Source organism: Scomber japonicus, chromosome 18, assembly GCF_027409825.1.
Source record: "Scomber japonicus isolate fScoJap1 chromosome 18, fScoJap1.pri, whole genome shotgun sequence".
NCBI classification, from domain to species: Eukaryota; Metazoa; Chordata; class Actinopteri; order Scombriformes; family Scombridae; genus Scomber; species Scomber japonicus.
The window spans coordinates 1505028-1527918 of record NC_070595.1 but is presented as its reverse complement, the minus strand read 5'-3'; the positions used below and the strand labels follow the sequence as shown (position 1 = coordinate 1527918).

General features: G+C 37.9%; 1 protein-coding gene across 1 annotated transcript in view; it reads right to left on the bottom strand.

The window, feature by feature from the left end:
- Positions 1 to 22891, bottom strand: part of rbfox1 (RNA binding fox-1 homolog 1) — a 172666-nt gene that overhangs the window by 23458 nt on the left and 126317 nt on the right. Inside the window, exon 9 of the mRNA XM_053339295.1 lies at positions 17939 to 17978. Coding sequence (XP_053195270.1) covers positions 17939 to 17978 — 40 coding nt within the window. The remainder of the gene's footprint in view (positions 1 to 17938; positions 17979 to 22891) is intronic.

Genomic DNA, 22891 nt, shown 5'->3' with positions numbered 1-22891 from the left:
ATCTCTCACAGAATTATTCACATTAACTAACAACAAACTAAACATTCTGTATTAACCCACCATCATAACAGCACAATCCATAAATATCATCCAAACATAAACATAAACCTTGCACAAATATCGCTTTGTGAGATTTCTCACACAAGAAAAACATCAAATATAAAAACAAACAAACAAACAAACAAACATAGCTCCCATAGCACAAGAGACAATACATAAATGCAAACAAGACTAAATCTACATCCATTATGGCCAAACAGCTTATATGTGATACAGACAGTTCATAAACCAACTGTCTGTAATCCTTCTAGAAAAGAGTGTGAGGAATGAATCATATGTTTCTTTTTGTGCTTCTAAACCAGCTTTAGGAAGATACTGATAAAATGCAAAAACCTTATCAAAAAAACTATCCAATTAAAGCTCCATTCTCAATACTTATGTAATCTAAATCAGGGACATGACCTTTTAAAAAAAACTAAGTATGAATAATTTTAAAATAATTAAACAATCTCTAACCAAAATCAGCACAAAAAAATAACATTTAATGTGGTTAACCCTCATCGTACCAATTACTGTAAGAAACAACCTTATTTCTTCTCGAATTATTATTTATTATGTCATAATAAAAATGTCATATGACACATGTCACATAAAAAATGTGTTTCATGTCATCTGAAAAAACAGACTTATTATTTTACGAAAGCTACTATTGAATTTGTATGTTGTGTAAATCAAAAATTTTGTGTGATTGAAAAATTGAGGAAAATTTGTCTCCTTCAGAATGACTGACTGAGTACCTCTACCCACCAGAGAGTGTACTACTTTGAATCAGACCCAAGGAAAATGTGAACTCTATAAATGGTAAGAATAAATAGTTCAGTCTATTAACACTGTATGGTTGTAATTGAGTGCTTTTGACTGGGGTCCCCTGGGAGTCATTGGTATTTAAAAAAACAAAAAAAAAACAAAATTAAAAACAGAAAGAGAAAACAATGTTATGGATTCATTAGGAACAAATTGATTGATATAGTTATTAAAAATTGGAAATAAAGCACCTATTAGATATGACGAAAAGTATACCTCTGGGGTCTGCATTAACAAATAAAATGTGGGTAGTTCTTACAGTATCTGCTGTCCACAGATGTATATACTGTATGAAAAGCACCACTGCAGTGCCTTTACACACAGCCACTGACTGTGTTCAGCTTCATCAAATCACCTGATGACACTAGACTGCTACCGTATAACACCAATGGTGAAATTAATCTTTGCATTTTTAAGATATATTGGATAGATATATATTGATAGATATATCTCTAAAACACAATGCATATAGGTATTTGACATAATGTCAAAACTGTTATTTCATCATCAGAGGACAATCCATTCATTGCAACAAATGGAAATACAGTTTAGCTTGGCACTGTGGCTACAACATGCTCCCTGGAGTAGCTAAACATGGAGCACAATGCAATCCCCCCCCTATGCAGAGTTCAGATTGACCCTGGAGCCATGATGGGACCCTGAACCAGAAAGGTGGAGGCTTGGGTGCTGGTGGTAAGCTTTGCTAGCAGCAGTGACAGTGAATGCATTGGTGTAGCAAGGATAGGTGTAGGTGGCAGTTATATTTAAATAGACCACCTTGTTGTGAGAATGGCTGATTGGTGTATGACTGATGAGGCATGCTGATTCAATCAATGTCTGTCAGCTGATTACAGCTGGGTTGTATGACTTATATGACCTGCATGAACACTGAGCTTCATTTAATTTAGGAATGTTTTAAACTAAAATTTGAGGCATACACATTATACATACTTTTAACTGCCAAAAGAGGTGAATATTTATGAAATGTTGTGCAGTGAAGAAAGTGAACACCAGCACAGCAGACTGTCACAGTTCAACATAGTGGGACATTTAGCAGCTAAAGAGACAGATATTCTTTCTGGTGTTGGTAAAGACCAAACCAGAGCTAAACATAGAGGGAATGTTAGACTTACATTCATCAGGAGGCTAAAAACATGATGCCAAATGTTTATCTGTGTCTACTTGATGTGTAACACATCCAACATAATAAACTAAGAATAAGTCAATGTTGTTTGCTTTTTCTTTAACATGTTAAGAAACATGGAATAGTGCATTGCATGTCATCATTGTAAAAAAAAACAACCCTTATTGCCACACTTTATGTACAACAACACAAACAGACACAGCGTATAGGAAACACAAGCAAATACAGATATGCTTCATGTAAAACACATAGAGGTTACTTAGGCCGCTCACACTGCAAGCCAAAATCCGATTTTTAGCCCATCTACATTGGAACCAGATGGCTCTTATGAAGTCCGAACAGTCATAAATCACATGAGATCCGATTTTTGCAAACCAGATAGAAACCACCTTTGGGAGGTAGTTTCAAATCTCATTTGGACAGATGTGTCTGAGTCTAAACAGCTTCAAACACTCATATCGGATTTGATTGTCCGTGATGTCTCTCTATGTCTCTACGTTACGTCACTCTATGCGACACCAGACTCGAGCTTATTCGAGTTGTTGTTGCTAGCTGATATCACTGGAGGCAACGGAGGACGTCGAAAACATCAGTCCATGGACAGAGGACCAAACCATATTCTTAATCTTTGGGGAGATGGCTCGGTTCAAGCGAAGCTCGAGGGTTTGTTGTTGCTGTTGCTGTGGCAATTATATGACATCACACAATACACGCTAGATGACGCCTCCACTCTGACAATGTTGCCACAGCAACATCAGACTGGTCATTAATGTGGCCCAGTCTGAACAGAGCCAAATCCCATTTGGACACTTGCTAAAAACAGTGTGGACAGTCAGGCCTAAAAATCAGATTTGAGAAGGAATCAGATTTGACTCAGATTTGCCTGCAGTCTGAACGCAGCCTTAGGGTCACTAGAAAATGATGAATACACCAGCACTTGTGATTTGTTAAAGACTTGTTGGAAAATAAACTGCAGATTTTTAGGTTGTGTACTTATTTAGTTGAATACTTCTGGGAGTATTGTGTTTGCCTTTGTTGTTGAGTAGACAGTAGGGACATACAGGAAATGAGAGGTAGAATAAGGGAATTACATTCAATAAAGGTTTGCACTTTAACTAGTCGTGTTAGGATTGCATGGTTAGCACATTGAATCCCTCAGTCACCAGTGTGCTCCTTTTACACTTTAATATTCCAATTCCATTCATTCATACATCATTTATTAGTAGTGTGTAGTTAATAAAATCCATAAAACTCAATCAATGGTGTATGTCTATTCTTTGAAGTGATACAGGGGATCTATTGAACCGTAGAGCCATGAACTTTAGATATTTGACTGATTCAGAAATGTATTGATTTATTAATTATTATGATTTATTGATTTATTAATTGGCTAATCAAACAACCAATTAAGTAAAAATCTTTTCCTTCTTACGAAGGTGGTGCCCCTGATTACGAGAGCTATTTTCGATATCTTTAAGATCCATAATCCGCAACAGTAGATTACAAGGGATCAATTTGCTTTCAAATTATGTAAAGTTTATGTGAAAGCAGGGCCGGCCGTGGTATAGGCAGTATAGGCAAATGCTAAGGGCGCCGTCCATCCAGGGGGCGCCACAAATGGGGGAAGAAAAAAAATGTAACTTCCACTATTCTTAAAACTACTTGGTATCATGTCTTAATATGATGATAATAAGCCCACATTAATTTAACTGCATAGCAAAGCCTGTTAAATAGGAATACTAATAATAATAATGATGACACGTTACTTTCCTAAGACGCCCCCCCCCCCCCCCCCCCACTAATTAGACTGTACCTGCTACCTGGGGGAGAATGGTCGTTTTTTAACGTGACCCCAAGGCAAGCTCGACAACAATATGTCATAACGTCCCAAACTGTCTGGTGCCCAGGGGAGGAAAAAAAGAAAAGAAGAGGAGGAAAAACGAGACAAAGACAGAGGTAATGTTACAATCAAGATGATGTCATGACATTATGTGTGTGTTGCAGAACGACAATAACGTCGTTAACCATAAGCATAACATGGTTTGTTGTTAAACTGTTAGTTTTAACGCCAGTTAATGTTATGGAAGAGCCTAAGTTGTTATGGAAAATAGTAATGTAACTACTCCCACCTTACTTCCCAGCAAGCACATTTTGGTTGAAAAGACGTTGAAAATTGGTTGAAAAGTGAACGTTTTTTTTTACCGGCTATATGGAGACGTTTATTCAACTTTCACATATAAACCATATTTCACCGGGAATTGCTGTATAGAAAATTCCCAGTTTATTTAGTGTGCAGAGATAGCCTATATAGTTTCATATTTATGATATTTTATTCAACATTAAATGCTTTGAAATTACGTTTTGTTTAGACGTCATTTCACCTCCTCTCATTTATAGAAAAAACGTCAAAATAATCAATACAATCTCTGTAGAAAGCTACAACTGAGCTAATTATCAACCGACATCAAACAAATGTGTGTTTTGTGACGCGTTGATGTTGTAACCGTTTTCAGACGATTGAAAAGACGTTCAGACCTCATATCAACCTGTTTTTAACCGGAAATCAAACGTTGAAATTAGGGTTTGTGCTCGCTGGGTTTCCTCTGGGAAATGTGTAAATATTAGATCTAATCAGCATTTTTATTAACATCTGGTTAGCTAAGGTTTTCGTTGCTTGTAATAGTCAATCAAAATGCTATTCCTTTTCCACCCTTTTATTATAGTTGTAAGCCTAGCTGTATGTTGTGTTACAGTTCATATTGTCTAAAGTGTGTTTATAGTGTTAAACTTTACATCAGTGTTAAAGTGCACATAATTCATGTTATAGCTAGCATAATTTAGCATTCCCACATTCTATATTATACTGCAGTTTACTACTTCTTTGCATTCTGCTAATCAGCATTTTGTTGTAATGACAATAAAATTGAATCTTATATAGTTTGCATATCAGAAAAAAGTACATTGTATATTATACATGTACAGTATAGTGAACATCATGCATGTATCTCTTAGATTTTTCATTTATATTATTTCATTTCATTTTATTCTTGAAATCATATTATGTATCATATCATATTTATTATTAGACTGGTGTCACATACTCCTCTTCTCTCTTCAGATGCGCTGTTGAGGTTTCTCAGTCCCACCCCTGCAAATCTTGGGCCACCTACAGCATCAAGCGCTCCTCTTGTTGCCTCCACCTCAGCAGCACCACCCAGAAGTGATGCAGCAGCATGTCACTTGTTTACACTTTTTATTTTGTGGGTATTTAAATCTTATACTTTATGTAAGCTATTTATATTACATTTCATTTATTCATATCATATTGTTTTGTATTTCTTTCTAATTTGTTCTAAGTATTTTGATTGGGCAATTGCTTTCTTTAAATAAAAGAATGTCCAAGATAAAGCTATTCAGTTTCTTGTGAGTATGTACACCAGCAGTGGAATTTACTTCGATGCAAGGGGGGCGCCACCTAAAATCTTGCCTATGGCGCCACATTGGTTAGGGCCGGGTCTGTGTGAAAGTAATGAATACAAACTTCAAAGAGCATTGGTCATTTTTGTAAATGTACTAAATTAACAGTTACTCTTTAACAATTATAACAAAATGAGGGCTTGTTTAGGACTTGACACAATGTAAAACAAATGTAGAACTCAGACTTGACTTTAGACTTGTTGTTCTTGATTTTAGTTTGTTAAATGTACAGAGTGCTCCTGAATCCCTAAATGTACCCACTCATACTGCCCATGCCCACTCACTCTTATCATAGGATAGTGTTCACAGTGCTTGCTACGGTGGTACAACCACTCAAAACATAGGAAGTGGGACCAAACAAGGACATCAATGAGTGTCTTGAGTCGAGACAGCCTGGTAGCTGCTCATTGAACCAGAGCAAATAAACCATTCAGTCAAACTTGCTCATATGAGGGAACGAGTGATTGAATCGGACTCAAATCCAGACAGCTTGGCAGCTACACTCACTGAACAAGAGTGAATAAACCATTCTCTCGAAGTAGGATGTTTACTACTTGCCCGTCTAAAAGAATGATACATCACCATTTTGATTTTACCAGGGAACTCTAGCCGCTGGCCACTACCCCTCTCACACAGAGGTGTCAAAAGTATTCACATTCATTACTCAGGTAGAAGTATAGATACTAGGGTTTAAAAATACTTAGAAAACTAGAAAATGAAGTATCAACTCAAGCTTTTTACTCAAGTAAAAGTGTAAAAGTACTGGTTTCAAAACTATTTAAAGTATAAAAGTAAAAGTAATGTATGGGGAAAAATGCCATTAAGGACAAAAGCTTAGGCCCCATCACAGGGGCCTATAGTGCACTACCCCACCTCCCCAAAAAAATTATATTAAAATGTTATGTTGAAAAATTTGGGATGAGATAGAAAGTAGTGCAGTTGGCTAAATCTGTCAAAATAGCACAGTTCAACCACTAGATGGAGACAATGGCCGTGTGTTCGTATTGAGGACGATGAGGCAGGCTATCTGCTATTCATCCTCCATGCCATGTAAATAAATGGAAACTGGCTTGAATAGACTCAAAATGATCCAGAGACATTGGAGTAGCTGTTACTAGGAATATTATGTGACCAGACACAACTTTTAACCATAAAAACAGCGAAGGTAAGACATAATTTGTAAATTTACAGTGGGAAGTTTGGATTTTTCTTTGACGGTTTATTCCGCGAGTTGGCTCAATCAGTTGCTCGGTGTTTGACTTGTGTTTGGTTGAGCTGCAAATGGTTGTGCTGGCTCAATAGCTGAGCTTCTTCTTCATGCTTGTTTAACTGCCCTGAGATGTTTCTCAATTATATGGGGCGCTGTTGCTCTCTGGGGCTCTCAAGCTTCTTACAAATATCGCATATAGCAATAATATAAGCTCAGATAACATTTTTTTTAAAGTTTTTTTTTTTTTGTGTGGGTGTGTTTTTGAACGATGACAAGCTGGAGTGAAAACAAGCCGAAATGGAATAGGAGTAACGAGGCTATTTAAAAAAAAAAAAATAAATAAATAAATAAAAATAATAAATAAAAAAAATAAATAAAAAAATAAAAAAATCCCAACTCTCCCAGAAGTTCCAGGAGCCTCCCACATATTGATAGTGGCTCCTTGACGCCTGCAAATGAGAAACAATCAGACTCTAAATTTTATTTTTTTAAGTATATTTTTGGGGGCTTTTTTGCCTTTAATGTAGATAGTAGAGAGAGAGAGAGTAAATGGGAGGCAGAGAGGGGGAAATGACATGCAGAACAGGACCGCTCAGCACAGGATTCAAACCAGGGTCGCCTGCAGTGAGGGCTGTAGCCTCAACACATGGGGCGGGTGCTCTACCCACTGAGCTAAACACCACCACCAGACTCTAAATTTGAATGAAAACTCTGATATATAAGAGGTCTTTATCCCTTATGCTATACAGACACTGAATGTAAAATGAGTGCACTGTGAATTCAAGTATTTATTTTCTTCTTCTTTTCATTATTAGGGCCCAACCACTATACAGTGCGAAGGCCCTATTGTAATCGTAGAGATTCTTATTATTATTATTCATCTGACAAAACGAATGTCTTTTTGACAGCCAAAACATGCCCCAAAACTCACCAAAATTTGCAATCATGCCCAACCCGGCGAAAAATTTGATATTTTAAGGATCGTCAAAATGAGCGCCGTAAAATGGCTCAATAGCGCACCCTAGAAAATTTAAAAAATTGAGCCCCTCGACTCAGATTGACGTAGACAAGCGAAATTCGGTACATATGTATAACATGTGAAGACGCACAAAAAAAGTCTCTTGGACCCATAGCCTGCCTAAAACAGGAAGTCGGCCATTTTGAATCGAATTTGGGTTTTTTGGCGCCATTTTGGTGTTTTCCACGCCTCGTACTTTAACGAACTTGTCCTAGGGATTTAATCCGACCAACTTCAAATTCACTCAGAAACATCTTGAGACATTGGAGATGAAAAGTTATCAAAAACTTTCTAATTAGGGATCCGGTTTGGGCATGGCGGCACTGACAATTTCTTTCGCCATTCGATCTTCCACCAAAAAACAGGAAGTCCTTATAACTCCTACAGACATCGTCCGATCTACACCAAATTGGTCACACATGTAGAGGGTCCCACCCTGAACATGTCTATGCATCAATACTGTGTCAGCTCCATAGCGCCACCTACTTGATACAATAACGCCCCCTTGAAATTTTTTTTATTTTTATTTTAGCCCCTCAACTCAGATTGAAATAGAGAAACGAAATTGTTTCACATATGTATCATGTACAGACGCACAAAAAGTCTCATACCCTCACTCGAACAGGAAGTCGGCCATTTTGAAATATATGTGCGATTTTGGCGATTTCCACGCCTAGAACTTTAACGAACTCCTCTTAGGGATTTAATCCGACCGACTTCAAATTAGCTCAGAAACATCTTGACACATTGGTGATGAAAAGTTATCAAAAACTTTCTGATTAGGGATTTGGTTGCTTTTTGGTGACATGAGGAATTTTGCCGTTTCGCCATCAAACAGTAACTGCTGGCCAAATGGGGGTACTGCACCCTGTTGAAGATTAACAAAATTGAGCCCCTCCCTGCAGATTCACATAGATGAACAAAACTTAGTATATATATGTATCGTGTAAAGACGCACAAAAAAGTCTCTTGGACCCATATCCTCCCTAGAAAATTAAAAAGTTGAGCCCCTCGGCTCAGATTGACATAGACAAAGAAAATTTGCTACACATATGTATTGTGTAAAGACGCACAAAAAAGTCTCTTGGACCAATACCCTCACTCCGAAAGGAAGTCGGCCATTTTGTATCGAATCTGCGTTTTTGGCATCGCATTTGAGCAAACTCCTCCTAGAGATTTAATCTGACCAACGTCAAATTCACTCGGAAACATCTTCAGACATTGGAAGTTGAAAAGTTATCAAAATCTTTTTGATTTGGGATTTAGTTGCTTTGTGGCGATGTGAGGAATTTTGCCATTTCGCCATTAAACAGGAACTGCTGGCCAAATGGGGGTACTGCACCCCATAGAAGATTAAGGAAATTGAGCCCCTCCCTCCAGATTGACGTAGATGAATGAAATTTGGTACACATATGTATTGTGTGAAGTCACACAAAAAAGTCTCTTGGACCCAAACCCTCACTCCGACAGGAAGTCGGCCATTTTGTATCAAATCTGCGTTTTTGGCGCCATTTTGGCATTTTCCATGCATCGTATTTGAGCAAACTCCTCCTAGAGATTTAATCTGACCAACGTCAAATTCACTCAGAAACATCTTCAGACATTGGAGATGAAAAAAATTTAAAATCTCTTTGATTAGGGATTTAGTTGCTTTGTGGCGATGTGAGGAATTTTGCCATTTCGCCATTAAACAGGAACTGCTGGCCAAATGGGGGTACTGCACCCCATAGAAGATTAAGGAAATTGAGCCCTCCCTCTAGATTGACGTAGATGAATGAAATTTGGTACACATATGTATTGTGTGAAGTCACACAAAAAAGTCTCCTGGACCCAGTCTCTTGCAGCTTTTTAGGGCCCAAGCACTATACAGTGCGAAGGCCCTATTGTATCTGCAGAGATTATTATACAAAACAAACGCCTTTTTGACAGCCTAAACGTGCCCCAAAACTCACGAAAATGTGCATGCACATCAGACCGGGGAAAAATTTGATATTTTATGGTCCGCCAAAATGTCTGTCGCAAAATGGCTCAATAGCGCCCCCTAACAAATATAAAAATGTGAAAGATTGACGTACATGAACAAAATTTGGTATATATATGTATCATGTCCAGATGCACAAAAAAGTCTGGGGGACCCATGAAGTCACTCCAACAGGAAGTCGGCCATTTTGAAAAATATGTGCGATTTTGGCGATTTCCACGCCTCATACTTTAACAAACTTGTCCTAGGGATTTAACTCCTACAGACATTTTCCGATCTACACCAAATTAATCACGCATTTAGAGGGGCCTGCCCTGAACATGTCTATGCATCAATACTGTGTCAACTCCATAGCGCCACCTACTGGATACAATAGCGCCCCCTTGAAAATTGAAACAAAATTGAGCCCCTCAAGTCAGATTGACATAGACAAATGAAATTCGGTACACATATGTATCGTGTAAAGACACACAAAAAAGTTTCTTGGACTCATACCCTAACACCAACAGTGAACAATGAAATTCTAGAGGTTTATGTATCATCTCCAGACGCACAAAAACACCATTTGGACCCATACCCTAAGTCCAACAGGAAGTCAGCCATCTTGGGAAAAATGCTCAATTTTGGTGAGTTTTATGGTCATTTCCAGGCCTCATATTTTAATGAACTAGTCCTAGGGATTTCATCTGACCAACTTCAAATTTGTTCAGAAACATCTTGAGACATTGGAGATGAAAAATTTGATATTTTATGGTTTGCATAAATGGGCGTGGCAAAATGGCTCTCTAGCGCCCCCTGCAAAATCAATAAAATCGAGCCCCTCGCCACAGATTGACATAGACAAATGAAACTCGGTACACATATACATCATGTCAAGACGCACCAAAAAATCTCTTGGACACATACCCTAACACCAACAGGAAGTCGGCCATTTTGAATCAAATTATCGGTTTTGGTGCCGATTTTGGCATCATATTTGAACGAACTAGTCCTAGAGATTTCATCCCATCCACTTCAAATTCACACAAGTCATCTTGAGACATTGGAGATGAAAAGTTACTAAAAGCTTTTTCGCTTGTCATTCCTGGTTGCCGTGGGGATGCGGCGAATTTCGATGTCTCGCCATGAAATTTCAAACCCTCATAACTTGACTCCACATGGTCTGAGCTTTTCCAAATTTCATACTTGTTCAACGTCCTGGTCTGAACACATGTACAGTCTCATATTTAGTGACAGTCATAGCACCACCTACTGGCAACAGGAAGTCACGTGCTTCATTCTTTCACTAATTACTCCCGTAATCTTAAGTACTTACACCTGAAATTGACTCAGCTGAGACATAAGACCAGTTATCAGAATATTTTTTATGACTTATTCCTGTTGGGCGTGGCTGTGCGGACAATTTCGGTGCTTCGCCATGAAGCAGGAAGTCCTTATAACTCCTACACACATTGTCCCATCTACCCCAAATTGATCACGCATGTAGAGGGTCCCGCCCTGAACACATCTATGTGTCAATACTGTGTCATATACACAGCGCCACCTACTGGACACAGGAAGTCAGCCTCATATGACAAAGATTATCCGATTTATATGAAATTGACAGGATGTGTTCTCCACATCATACACTGCAACATGACATATAATTGGTGGGTGATCTCTAGCGCCACCTAGAGGACACAGGCAATGTGACTTAGCCCCATCACACAATGTTCAATAAAAGCCCGGGTGCCAAGAAGTCTACGTGCAGCATGCACCGACATGCATGTACGGGGCGGTGCATGGGGGGGTGAGGGCCCGTTCATCACTGCTTGCAGCTTTAATTGTTATTATTATCTTTATTGCTATTATTATTATTTTACAACACTTTTTAACAGGTTCATGTTGTGTGGTGTTGGTGTATGTTTGTTTTTAATGTCTTCATGATATGGTGTGCATTGTTGGTATTTTTAATAAGTAAATACAATTCAATTCAATTCAATTCAACTGTGCAACCTGGGGGGTATTTCAGAAAGGAGGTTCAACAAACTCTGAGTCTAACCCTGAACTCTAGGTTGACCAACTCTGAGCTGTCAAACTCAGAGCTTTCGGTTTCAGAACAAGTGTTAACAGTTAGTTCAATCAACTCTGAGTCAAAGTAACTCTGAGTGAAGCTCGTGCATGAGGAGATACCAAGCCCTCATCAATGGAGCACAGATAACATGATTCATCATGACAACAGCAGAAACAAAGGGCTCAGTCCTCCTACTTCTCCCCAAAGGAGTTAGAAATATTAATGAATACATGCAGATGATGAGTATATATTTAAGAAAAGACAGTCAACAGTGAATATTAATGAAAAAAAAGAGAAACATTTTGTCTCGAGTGGTCGACTTATTCAACATTTATATTCTGTGTATGTATGTGTGCGTGGCACATTTAACATTCATGCAGACCCCAACAGGTACAAAACGTAGGCCTACTTGGCAGCAACTGAATATGAAATATAAAAATATAGCTCAAACAAGTAAGGTATTGATTACAAGCAATTGTGGTGTTGTTTAGCCTGCCCTACCTCATTAAACAGCATTTAAATGCTACATTCAACATTTTATATATATTTCAGTAGTTGATGAAATCTTCTAAGCAAAAAAGAAAGTCAATTTTTCAGCCATCCCAACACTGCCAGTATTTAATATTGTCTATTTGAAAGTGCAATAGTCAAATTTAGTTTTATGTTTGGGCACTTTCACCTTAATTTAACAGTAGCTGGTATAGAGAGAGAGAAAAGTTCCTCACTGGTATTGAACCAGCAACACTGTCACTATGAAGCATGAGCAGTAACCACTTGGCTATCAATCACCTTCAAATATTGCATTTGTGACAGCCCGACAGACAGTTGCCTTGGAAACATGAACTTGAACAGAGAACTTGTTCTGAACTGAGAGCATGTCCATGTGGTGTCGTACAGACGATACGTCAGGGGCTGAGAATATTGTTCAGATAAATTATCGATTGTACAGAAAAATGGAAACACTCAAACAGAACATCATCAGAGAATGATAAAACATTCTAGGAGGGTCTGATCACCTTGACGGAGATTTGTGCTTCGTATTTGTGCTTCAATATTAACTGACTCTTTAAGAAAAGGACACACCATGTCTGACATCTCCTTCAGTCTGCAGGCTTCAACTAAAAAGGAGGAGAAACTCAGGGTTAGTTGAAGAAAACCTGCCAGCGAGCAGGTTAGGTTCACGGAGTATGTTGCCAGGGTAACTGACTCAGAGTTAAGCTGAACTGGCTTTGTGAAACCGAAAAACCAGAGTTTCCCTCATCTCAGGGTTAACTAACTCAGAGTTTTCACTAAACCTGCTTTCTGAAACAGGCCCCAGCTGATCTGAATTAGTTCAATCAACTCTGAGTATGTTCACCTTGTGAGTTTGGCGTGTGCACCACCGCTATAAAAAGCTATCATCAATGGAGCCCCGATACTTTGATTCACCATAGCAACTACTGAGAAAACAAGCTTGAGATACGTCACCTCATTGGAACTACAGCTTTCACAAAAAGTAACACTTGCAGACGCTAAGGAGAGAGAAGCAGCATGGGAGAAAATTGCTGCCCGAGTCAATGCTTAAGTTTTAATACACTACTCCACTGACTTAACTTACCTCACTTAATATTGTAGAATACAGGTGAAAAGGTGGTGTAACGTATTTGGAAGCAGCTAAAAATGAAATAAAAAAACATAATTCAGAAAAGTAAGGCACATTTTGCTGGGCCATGATTGTACCTCACTTTGATTTTATTCATAGTTGACGTAGGCTATTAAACAAACTCAATATTTATTCAGTGGCTATTTCAACATGTAGTAATTTAAACCCCCAACAGAAAGCTGTTCAACACATCCTCTTGTCTAATTTGAGAGATTTTGAATCGAAGGAACAGCTTTTGTTATGTTTTTTTTCAGACTTTTCAAGCTTGTGCCTTGCTGAGGCTCAGAGGTTAACAAGGTTAAGACAGCACTCCAAGAGAACTCTGACTACTGTGCTTTTCTGTCATGTATCTGCTTTGTGCATATAAGCATATGCTGGATAAAAGTCAGCATACAGAGAAATGAACAGCAGAGGAGTTGGATGAAAGGAGGCATTCAGTACTAGCTGTTGAAAGTGCACGTACTATAGGGGAGTGTCACAGAGAAACTGATGCCATATTTTGCTAAAATAATCAAAACTCAGAAGGTTCAATAAATGTACATGTATCAACTTAAAGGTAATCATTCTGTGAAAATTGGTCTACCCATCACTACTTGATTTGGGACTTGATTTAGGCCTTTATAGTCTTGAGTGAAAGTGTTTTGTCTATTTGCTATTAGTTGCTGAAGTTTCAGTGTACTGAGCTCTCTTTGCCACCATAGGTAAGACTTATTTTTCCTATTGACTTTTGCAGTGTGGAACATAGTTGACATTGAGTTTTAATCATATTTGAGTCTTTTTAAAATGTATTTCTAGGTGGCCAACATGTGTACACTGGACATCACAGAGTTGGAGTCTTTGTTTTCACTGAAAGCCAGCAGACTCTTGTGCGTAAGTGGCAGCTGGCCTACAACCACTGCTTTAATTTATCATAAAACAAAAGCCATTTCTCTCTCTACCAGACTCACTGACAACTCCAGCACTTCTCACATCATTTCACCTTCCACCCTTCCACACTCCATGGCTGAGAGAGTGTCCTTCCTGACATCAACGATCTATTATTATCACTATAAACTGTGGCGTTGAGTAACTGATACTTAGTACGTGTGATGATGGTCCATGGCAGGAAGATGAACAGGTTGGACCATGTTGTTCAGCAGCCACTATGGACTGTCAATCCTGACTGAGTGACTAAAGGCAACCCCACAGCTCTGCATGCATGTGTGTGTAGGTGTGTGTACACTGTATTGGAAAGGAGAGTTAACAGTTGGTAACATATGGTCAAGGTTTGACCATTCCACACACAATCTCATGCAGGGAATGTTGCTATCCATCACATTTGCGTATTCACTGAAGGAAATAAAGGCTGAGCAGGATTCCTCTCCCTCTGTCCATCCATCTTCCTTGACTTTCAGTATTCTTGGCAACAAAGTGGCAGGCTCACACTCATGCTGTGGCACAGCCTAATTGCACAACACTGCAGTTCTCAATGACTAAAGACAACATTCTCAACTTGAACCTACATCAAAGCTGGTAATCAAATAATGTCTGAATCTTCTGGACAACGTGATTATTTTAAGGCCTGTTCCTAATAATAAAGACAGGGTTAAAAAAAAGAAAAAAAAGGCCATTCCAACCCCCATAATTATATATATGTGCAGATGGTGTATAGAAGAGCTGCTGCTGACCTTTGCTGGTCAGTTTCTAGATGACAGTGCCATTGGTTTTTTCAGTGGCTTGATGGCGAGGACTTAGATTTGGGCAAATCTTAGTGTCTCTAGTATGTCTCCAGGACTTCCCATGAGCCAGCTTGACTCAGAACCAAACTTTAGTGCTATGTGGGGTTATATCTCCAAATCTGCTTTTTTTCTGCTTTTTCATCTGAAAAATATTGCTAAAGTACAGCTTTTCTCTCCGGAAAGACCGGCAGCCAGTCAGTTTCCAATGTTGATTTCAAAATTATTAGATTTGTCTTTAAAGCACTTCATGGTCTTGCGCCAACCTACTTTTTTATATGTTTGAAATCTATGAACCAGTTCAGCTCCTCAGATCCTCTGGTATGAGTCTTTTAGTTGTTCAAAAGTAAAGACTAAAACTATTGTGTTTGTTATTGTCTTATTTTATTGTTTATTCTATGTAATTGCTTTTATTACATTTCATAAGTTTTATTTCTTGTGTACATTAGTCTATTATTGTTTTGTCTTATCATCAGTTGCACTTTGAATTTCACTCATCTGTTTAAAAGGTGCTATACTAAAAAAAAAGAGAAGTTTGATGTTTAAGCTTATTTATTTATATTTTCATTCACATATAAGATTAAATGAGAGGCTCTATTGTTTTTAAATATTTATCAAGATAAATGTTTTTGAGGTCTGATGATTTACTCATATCACATTAAAAGCCAACAGGAAAGGGTGACAGTATGCCCTTACTTAAAGCCTTTTAGTGTAAAAGCACCATGCACACAGTCACAGGAAGAGTTGCTGAGGGTGCTGGAGCTGTTTTGATGGAAGCCACATAGTATTAAATATCTGTGTACCGGACTGAGACCAGGCCTAATGTAAATAATTGGGAAAAATGTGTTATTGTCATGAGTAGCAACTCTGTGTTATGTTTATAAATCAAGCATTTTGTATCTTGGGGCTATGACTAAGTCTTCTTAGGGGCCAAGGCTAATGGGGAGGCAACCAGGTCCAATGTTATGGGAGCTGTTGAAGCACCTCCTCTACGCAGGCACGCAGGCACGCACATACACACACGCACACAGGCACATGCACGCACGCAGCATCATTAATCTGCAATCTCCTTGAGGCCTCCACCGTGGGTGATTGCAGTTGTGTTGTTCACTGCAGTAAGTAGGCTACATACTGCTGAACATTTTTAAAATGACAGTTAAAGGACTAAGCCAGTGATTCTGCAAGTTTCTATGCTTCACTACACTTCATGCCACATTGCAGGCAGCACTGGTTTACAAATGAATATCTAGAGTGTCAATATCGAAAGTTACAATGATGGTGTGATTTTAATGGTGTATATACGAAAGAAAACCTTGAAGACCAGTAAACAGTCCATGACAGAATAAAGTTATCATAAATGTATGTATAGCAAATCATTCATACCCACCTATCATCATTTTTTGTTTTGTTTTTAATTGTTTATTACCATTACTTTTCTCCCTAAATGTTCTTAATATATTAACATTTATTTATTTACTCATTAATTCATTAATTCAGTCATTCATTCATTCATACAGGACATTCAGTGTGTTTTAGCTCCCTTAAAAGTTAAGCCAAAACATCTTGTCGCCCCCTGGTGGCTTGCTGCCATCCCCTGGTGGCTGGCTGCACTATGACGTATAGTGCAGCCAGCCACCAGGGAATGGCAGTAGGATGATCCCCCCGACCCCCGTGCTAACTCTGGATCCAAATGACATCACACATGCAAGATGGCAAAAAAGGGGATATTTTGGCTTTACTTTTGCGTAACTGTAGGAAATGAAGCCACATTGTCCGTATTTCTATACAATTACATACAATGCCGCAGCTGAGCAGCTAATTTACTATTTAACCTACTAACTAACATTGGTGCTGCACTTTTCCTGTGTGAATGTTTGTTTGGCAGCTTGTTTAACAAACAGGTGAAGCAGAATAAGATGTATGTTCATGTTTATAGAATAAAGCCAGATGTTTAGGCTAGGCATCTGGCTTTCAGAATAGTAGTGCAAAATTATGATTCTATGTTTTTAGTCATAACCTCCCCATATTGAGACATTTGTTATGATGGGGGAATAAAGCTAGTAGGTGGGCTGCGTGTCAAGATTATTTTGTCACGTGAATGTATTTTAAAACTATATTATTTAAATACATGCTAGTCACTCCATCTACACAACAATGTTATTTTTCAGTGTATTGACTTAGTTGCTTACAAGCTAGGACCAGTTTCTACACGTTTTTCTTGTAATTTTATTTTTGTCATGTATATTGAAATGTAACATGCATTGTAGTCTCAGAGCCATATTGCTATCATGTCATTGTTATTATTATACAATTATTCTCAGGCATTACTGGGACAAGTTTACAGATGATTGCATTTCATTTTCTCACATTAAAATAATGCATTCTCACACATAGTCTCTGCTTTAACTGCATCATGACTTGTAAATATAACTGAAAGTTATGCACCACAACAAAGAAATGAGTGAACGGTGTGAAAACAGTGCCCTGAAGTTAAAGCCTGAATATAGTGGCCCTTTAATTACTGACAATTTGACAGAGATTGCTTCCAAGTCATTTGTCCACTTTTAAAGTCTCTTCATTTTCTCACTATGATGCTGGTATATGTGTTTCTATATTTACATGTTTTCACCTGTAAAGAACTTTATCTAGTCTACTCTTTTTTTGGTACCATGAACTGAACTCCAAACTGTGACATGTCAACTATCTGCTTCCCCAAGCTGGAGGTGAAGCCATGTATGAATATGGAAGGTTGGGGATTGCATGTGCATAGCAACAGGGCAGACACCAGAGATGGTGGTGTAGCATGCAATGTCATACCAGTAAATAATACTTACATAAATATCTGCACCATAAAATCCATCCTGGTAAACAACACTGCAGAGGATGCAAACACAAACAAACAAACAAACAGACAAACACACAATAAAACAAAAACATCCATATTAGTGCATGTTGACATGCAGGCAGTGGGCTAGCTACCAACCAACTCCAATCTCCACAATCCAAAATAAATAAATAAATAGACATAAGAGGGGCAGAGGCAAAGGGGAAATATAGCAGGCACCCCTAACTGCTCTGGGTAAGGAGGCTGGAAAGGTCCAAAAAGCTCTCTCAGTGGGTTTTATTTAGAGCTATTATACAGCTAAGAGTCCAATCAGCAGCAGCAGCATCTTTGTACTAACTTTTATATCTAATAAAAGAAAAATAAAGTGTTCCATATATTTTGTCAATGTATTTGTTCCTCAAAAAGGGAAGATTGGATCTGTCAGTTTTTCCTATTAAAATATTCATGAGTGAATCAAATACTCAGTTAAGGTTCAGAAACAATTGTACATAAGTATAATATATTTATTTAAATATTTATCACAAAAACAAAACAACCTGCTAACTGTCATCAGAGTTTGATTCAAATGTTGAGCAATCATGATCTGTGTTTTAAAGTCCTCTTTCAGGACTATGATCTGCCAACTGGAAACCAGTGAGAACATCTCAGCCGAAAAACACAAATACAAAAATCTGTCATGTGAAATAACCAAAACTTTGACAGAAAATAGTGTCTACATGAAGAACTCATATTAAGACTTTTAGGCTCTAGTATGGGTCAAAGTCCAAAAACACTAGATTCCCTGCCGGTACTCTTTCTGCTCTAAATGTATAGTCTACAAGCCCAAGATGAGATAACCTTGATGACATCACTATGGCATCATAAGACTTATTTTCAGACTTGACATAGCTCCTCCAGAGTTTACAGAGTTCTCATGAAAACTAATCTTGTGTAAAACTCGAAAAAGTATCAAAGCATCAGCAGTGAGCTAAATGCACTATTTTAAAATTCCACCTGGCACCTCACCATAACACCAACTGGAGATAAGTTTGCTGGATTGATGTATGATAAGCAGTGTTGGGGGTAACACTGTTGGGGGTTAGAGTATTTGGATTACTTTGTTGATATAACGAGTAATCTAACAAGTTAGGTCTGCAATTTAAGTACTCAGTTGTTTAGTTCATAAGAAAATCCACCACAAATTCACAACGTTACTACTTTTTTGGCAGACAGGCAGACACCTGACTACATGCTATGGTCATATCACTACGTGTGTGTACGGCAGTTTAGTGGGGTAAGCATTCACTTTGTGGAAATATTCACATTATTTTGAATTTGTGGGAGGAAATAAGGGCAAGAACATTACAGTAACATGTTAGTTGAGCCCGAAGAACAAGAGCCTGTTGCCTTGTTGCAGTGATGATGGGATGTGTTTGAAAAGCCTGTATGTACTTTTAGAGCTTGTTTGTGGGCATATGTTTGTATTTGTTTATGTAAAGCTGAACAATAAAGAGCTGTAAATGGACATTATGTGTAGATTTATAGATGATGGTCCAGACTTGGCTGTGTGATGATGGTACAGTCATTCTATTTAAAAGAGGTCTGGACTAAAACTACATGAGGAATCACAAAGTAACACTAAAGTACTCTAACCAGTTACTTTTCTCAGAAGGTAATGCTGTAATGTAACTAGCTACTTTTTAATGGCAGTAACTTTATAATGTAATAAATTACTTTAGTAACGTTCCCCAACACTGATGATAAGTGCATTTCTTCATTCTTGTCTTCTCGTGATATGAAAGCACTTTATGAAATTAGTGTCAAGAATTAAAACGGCCCTCTCTGTGCACTATATGCATGTTTGTGTGTTTTATGAGAGAGAAAGCATTCCTCACTCGGCTTCCAATAAAATGAGCAGGACACTACTGTCAGTAGTGCAATATAATGGAAGTGCATTTAACATGAAGAGCTCCTCAGAGGACTGAGCTTCCAATTTCAGCAGTCATTAAAATGGTTTCACAACATTTGTGCTATCTCTGATAATCAATAACTTCTCAAATGTCAAGGTGGCCCAGAGAGCCATTTCACTCATCAAAATGTATTCTGTTGGACTGCAGCACAGATACTGTACATATTGGCTTATAGATACAATAGACTGTCATGTCAGGCACGTTTAAAGGCATGGAAGAACACCTTATTAAAACACACACACTAAGAGGATTTATTTGGAGCCTGCTCTTCACCACCTGAGACCGGCAGTTTTAATAAAAATACATCCACAATAATAAATCACCATACGACTGTGACTGAATTAAGTGGTGCAGCAGCGTTAAATACAGTACAATCTGCACCACATATCTCTTTGTCAAGACCATGACCAAGTGTTCACCCAAACACCTAACCTCGTCATTCTGTGTGACATTTAATGCAGCCAGAGAGGCTCATAGTGACTACACTGTTCGTGAGTAGAAATACTATTCAGTCCTCTAACACAAAGTCATGAAAAGAGTCTTTGGAAAACAGGAAGAGTCAAAAGCACCCACACATCACTATACTATCTGTGTTGATTAGGGGATGTATTATATCTGGATGCTCCTTTCATTTGAAAAACTAATGAATCATTTACCTATATTATCAAATAGTAATGTAACACTGGGTGTTGGTTAGCATCACTGTGCTTGTGGCTAAGAAACAGCACAGGGACAGATTCTTCACAGCTACTCGTGTACTTTTAATCTTTGCTCAAGAAAAGACAAGTGGCACCGTGATGACACCGGTAACAAAATACATGACTTGACTGTGCAGCATATCACTGCCCAATCTAAACTACTGTCTGTGCACAGACTACATAGAAAGAAGTAGTTCCCAATTTAAAAATAAAGACAAAGAATATATTTATCAAATCATGAACTATTATTCAAATCATTTAAAACATCCAAGAACAACCAACATTATTCACAAGAATAAATCTCATCTGACAGTAACATCTACTGAAGCCTTTATTTTATATTTTAGTAAGAAGCCTTCCTGTTCTTTCTGCTCAATTGTGCTTCATTCTCTTTGCTACTAATGCAACACTAACATTTGTTCCATTTGTCAACATACAACAATATCAGTACAGCAATAGAGTAATATTATACAAACCATTTTGCTACTCTCACTTTCTCTTTTAACAATTAAAATTCACTTACGGATTAATTTCAGTCAGTTCCACTGTGCCGTTTGTTTTGTTCAGTGTACAGAGGTTTCACATTAAACAACAGTCCAGCACAGAACAGAATGAGACATCCTTTCCTGGTTCGCTTTTAGTTTGACACATCTGCAGGAAGTTTCATTGACCCTTAATGAACAGCAATGGAAACAATGTCAAGGTAGAAATGACTGATATAATTACAGAATCAAAATTATTTAAAGAACTTAACCATTAATAATATTAACTGAAAGGAGTAAAGCAGAAAATATCAACCCTGTCTCCCACAAATGATGCTATAAATTGTCAATGGCCATGAAAAAGTTTGATAATGCTTTTATCACTACCAGCAGATATTACACTGCAAGGTTGGATATCAGAATGGCAGAAAACAAATGAAATGTTATGTCACTAAACATTGTATGGCAGCCATCTTCAACTCATTCCACAAAGGGCCATGTGGCTGCAGGTTTTCATTCCAACCAAGCAGGAGCACACCTGGCTCAATTCATTTAATCAGCTGAACTCACTCTTCAGTCAGCTGATTGGTGTGCATGTGTGCTCCTGCTTGGTTGGAATCAAAACCTGCAGCCACATGGCCCTTTGTGGAATGAGTTGAAGATGGCTGTTGTATGGTATATTCCATATTTTTGTGACTTCCCAGATGTGTTAATTAACAAATGTAATCCAGCAAGCCTTATGTTTGCAACTAAATATATTTGCTGGTGCAAGTTAGTTGTAAATAAACATAATTACTAGGAGACATGGTTGAATATAACATGACTCAGCAGTTATTTTTACTTATACTAGAAAAAGCACAAGTGGAACTGATAACTTTAATTGCTGCATTCCATTCAAATGCTAAAGGAATACATACTGGTGATAGCAGCTAGCCTTTATTTATTTATTTTGTTTATTTTTCTTCATGTTGTCCACTATTAATCGAGGCAAGCTTTTATTTGAGAATTAATGCAAGTATTGTGCATCTTACACATGAAATACCTGATTCACATATGAACAGATGTTTCAAGCTCAAGAACAAATGCCTCAAATGAGATTTCTAAATATTTTCATCTTACGAAGATACATGAATACAGTGCATATGCTTTACTTAGTAAGTATGAAAAAATCAACAGTTATTTGAGGATTTTTGCACATTTTTGTAAATATTTTAAATTGCTTGAGACATTGTAAAAGATATTGAATATCAAAATCCTTTACATTATTATATATTATTATATCATTAAAAAAATGGGTCATTTTGAGCTTTCCTCAGTTACTAGCAGTTACAGAAGTTACTGCGTCCATCTTTAAAAAAAACTCCCAGCCAGCCTCCTTAGTGTTCATTTGCTAACAGTCATAAAGAGCAAAATGAATTAAAGTAACCAACAGAACAATGACAAATCAAATCTGACTGCCCATAATACGCAGCTCTCCTTGGCTTGTCTCCAGAACATTCTGCTATGAAGGGCCAGCCAGGGCTGCTGTTAGGGCTGGGAAATGGCTTTTTGTTTTGTTTTTCTTTTTATGGCAGCTGGGTAAACTCTAGAAGTGGATACAAAGTGGAGGACCTCCCATTCCACTATGAACACACCCTCACTCAATGACACCACAGTACAAGTCATTTCCCATGAGTTTGTGCAAAGGCACATGTCTTAGAGCATGCCTGTTGGTTGATTCAGCATGCTGTGGAAGTGGGGGAGTGTGTTATTGTGAGGCGAGGCTGGCATGCACCGCTTCGCTGACTTTGAGCACAGAGAATTAGGACTTGCC